This window comes from Notolepis coatsorum (genome assembly GCF_963971535.1).
Source record: "Notolepis coatsorum genome assembly, chromosome: 2".
Classification (NCBI taxonomy): Eukaryota; Metazoa; Chordata; class Actinopteri; order Aulopiformes; family Paralepididae; genus Notolepis; species Notolepis coatsorum.
This window is the reverse complement of record NC_140166.1, coordinates 111370502-111374154: the sequence shown is the minus strand read 5'-3', so window position 1 is coordinate 111374154 and position 3653 is coordinate 111370502. Positions and strand designations below refer to the sequence as shown.

The 3653-nt window shown below is 56.4% G+C and overlaps 1 protein-coding gene across 1 annotated transcript in view; it reads left to right on the top strand.

Annotated features, from left to right (window-relative positions):
* The window catches only part of LOC311222813 (zinc finger protein basonuclin-1-like), a gene marked incomplete at its 3' end in the record, with an annotated part of 37236 nt that extends 33791 nt beyond the window's left edge, over positions 1–3445 (top strand). The window contains exon 4 of the mRNA XM_084307442.1: positions 1361–3445. Within this exon, the coding sequence (XP_084163568.1) occupies positions 1361–3445 (2085 nt within the window). The remainder of the gene's footprint in view (positions 1–1360) is intronic.
* Between the last annotated feature and the right edge of the window lie 208 nt (positions 3446–3653).

The window sequence follows — 3653 nt, the reverse complement described above, 5'->3', positions numbered from 1 at the left end:
AAAATGACCTCGGAGAGGAGATGATACCGTACAGAGATCTCAGTGGGTCCTGTGTGCTGCCTGCTTGTGTTACAGGAGCTCCCCTTCTGATTCCTCTATTTAAGTGGCCTGTCATTCTGCCTGACTCACTACGTCACCTTCACACAGGCTCTATGAATTTGGAAGAGCAACATGGCAGACATGTATTATGCTAATGAGGAAATCACTCCCTATTCCTCTCTCTCTCTCTCTCTCTCTCTCTCTCTCTCTCTCTCTCTCTCTCTCTCGCTCTCTCTCGCTCTCTCTCGCTCTCTCTCTCTCTCCCTCTGTCTCTTTATCTCCCCCTCTCTCTCCCTATCGCTCTGCCTCTCTCTCCCTCTCTCCCTATCTCGCTCTCTCCCTCCCTCTCTATATCTCTCACTACCCTCTTTCTCTCTCTCCATCTATCTATCTCCCTGTCTATCTCTACCCCCCTCTCTATCCACTCTTTCTCTCCTCGCTCCTCTCTATCCTCTTTATCTCTCTATCCTCTCCATTCCTCTATCCCCCCTCTCCTATATCCATCTTTACCCTCTCCTCTCTCTATCACTCTTTTATATCGCCATCCGTCCCTCCCTTTCCCTTTCCTCTCTCTTCTCTCTCTACTCTCTATCATCTCTCTTTTCTCTCTCTCCCTCTCTCTTCTCTATCTACTCTCTCTCCTCCCTCTCTTCTCTCTATCCCTCTCTTATCACCCTACTCTCCCCCTCCCTTTCTTGCTAATTATACTCTAATCAGGGGTGTAAAGTAACTAAGTACTTTTACTCAAGTACTCTTTTGAGGCACTTGCACTTTACAGGACTATCTTCATTATAGTGGTACTTTGTACTTCTACTCCACTACATTTCAAATTAAATAAATACCATAAAAAAATCTCAATACAAAAACGGGGGTATAATTACCCAACCTCACCCCTCTCTCCCCCGACTGTAACTCTACGCCGATGATCTCTCATTCTCCATCACGCACCCATAATATCATTAACCCTTTCTCCTCTGTTGTATTGAGCGATTTGCTCGGTTTGATACACAATTCAAGCTCATATGGGTTTTGTGGGCCGACAGTGGCTCAGGTTAGAAAGGTTCCCGACTCGATTCCCGCTCCTCCCGGGCAGTGTGTCGCAGTGTCGTTGAGCAAGACACTTAACCCCTAACTGCTCCCGATGAGAAGGTTGGCACCTGGCATTGGTTGCCTCCACCATCGGTGTGTGAATGTGTGAGTGAATGGGTGAATGTGAGGAACAAACATGTTAAAGCGCTTTGGATAAAAGCTGCTATATAAATGCACCATTCACCATTTAGAATGAGCAGGTTGTGACCAGACATCTTCTTCCGGTCTGCAGGATGTGGCGGGGAAGGTCCTGGATCGCTGGGCCATCATGACGTTCGAGGAGGAGATCGCCACGCTGCAGCAGTTCCTGCGCTTCGGAGAGACCAAGTCCATCGTAGAGCTGATGGCCCTACAGGACAAGGAGGGCCAGGCGGTGTTGGTCCCCAGCACCCGCACCAACTCCGACATCCGCACCTTCATCGAGCGCAGCGCCCTGCGCACGCCTACCGGCCTGGCCGCGCCCGGCAACCTGGCCACGCCCAAGGTGGAGAAGCTGAGCACCAACAACGTGCACCACTTTGAGAACTTCATTAACAGCATGGCCTTCATGCTGCCGTTCCAGCTGCTGGGGTCGGTGCCCGCGCCGCTCCTGGGCTCGCCACCGGGGACGCTGCTGCAGCAGCCCCAGCATCACCAACAGGCCCACGGGCAGATGGAGCAGCAGGGACAGAGGCGGGACGACCCGCTGCCCCATCCCCCCACGGAGAGCAGCCAGCTAGGCTCCAGCTCCGCCTCTTTCACCTCTGACCTGGACAGAGGCGGGGACAACCCACTGGACGGTCTTTCGACCACCACCAAGATGGAGACGGAGGACTTCCCCACCAGCGACAACTACTCAGACGGGCCCTCCACGCCCTGCACGCCCTCCATGACCTCTGACCTCATGCAGATGTCTCCCGACTCCAAGCTCCGTTCCCTGGACAGAAACGGAGGAGGAATACCGGGAGGAGGAGCAGGGTGCTCTCTGAAGAAGGGCCGCGTGTATTGCAGTGCCTGTGAGAAGACCTTCTACGACAAAGGCACTCTGAAGATCCACTACAACGCCGTGCACCTGAAGATCAAGCACAAGTGCACCATCGACGGCTGCAACATGGTGTTCAGCTCGCTGCGGAGCCGTAACCGCCACAGCGCCAACCCCAACCCGCGGCTACACATGCCCATGAACCGCAACAACCGGGACAAGGACCTCCGGGGGGGGAACCTCTCGGGCGACGAGAGCTCCGACGGGGACAAGATGTCCGAGTACAACACCCCCGTCACCCTGTCCTCCCCCGAGGGTCACAAGTCGGTACAGAGCTACATGGTGAGTCACGTGGACACCGGCGGGAAGCTCCACGGCAGTTCCTTCCCCAACATGAGTCAGAGCGGCATCCTCTTCCCCAACCTGAAGACCGTGCAGCCCGTCCTGCCCTTCTACCGTAGCCTGGTCACCCCGGCGGAGCTGGCCAACACCCCGGGAAGCCTGCCCTCCCTCCCGCTCAAGCCCACCGCGGCCCCCGATCACTGCGCCGCGGACCCCGTGCCCAAGAAGAAGTCGCGCAAATCCAGCATGCCCATCAAGATCGAGAAGGAGGAGCGGGACGGAGGCATGGATGAGGGCAGCAGCTCGGAGGATGAGATGACCCTCCAGGGCAGGGACAGGGAGGAGGGAGAGAGCAGGCAAGGAGGAGGAGGAGGAGGAGGAGGAGGGTACATGTGCAAGAGACAGTCCGGGGAGGAGAGAGGAGTCTACGCGGGCGGAGAGGGTGCCAAGTGGGTGCCGGATCACAGCCTGGACAGGGAGAGGCGTGTGAGGGAGAGAGGCGGCGGGGAGGAGGGAGAGGAAGAGGAGGAGGAGGAGGAGGGGGGCGCACGGCAGGTCGAAGCGGGGGTCATCAGCTGCTCCTCCTCCTCCCCTTACGACAACAAACTGAGAGAGAACCAACACTCCCTCCCTCCCGGCAGGGAACACACCGCGGAGAGCCGCTCCGTCCGCAGGGAGCCCGCTGACGGCGAGGAGAGGGAGGAGGGGGAGCGCGAGCGGGAGGAGGGACGGCCCCGGCTGACGAACGGGGGCGCCTTTCGAATATCGGAGACGGACAGGGAAGGAGGGGAGGCCTGTGATGACGCCGACGACGACGACTGCGGCGACTCGGGCCTCTCGCACGTGGACCTGGAGTCGGACCTGCCGCACCACTGTGAGATCTGCAGCAAGACCTTCAAGAACCCCTGCAGCGTGAAGATGCACTACCGGAACGTCCACCTGAAGGAGATGCACATGTGCACCGTGGACGGCTGCGGCGCTGCCTTCCCCTCCCGCCGGAGCCGTGACAGGTGAGGAGCAGCGCCCAGGGTTTTATTTACAATGAGATGAGATCAGATTCTAATGTATTGTCATCATCACAAGTGCAGTACAATGAAAATAAGTTTGACATCCAACCAGAGTCAACTGGTTCAACTGATTCAACAGATTCAACTGGATATAAAATATATAAATTAGTACTATAAATTAGTAATAGTGCTAATCAGATGTATGTACAGAGTTG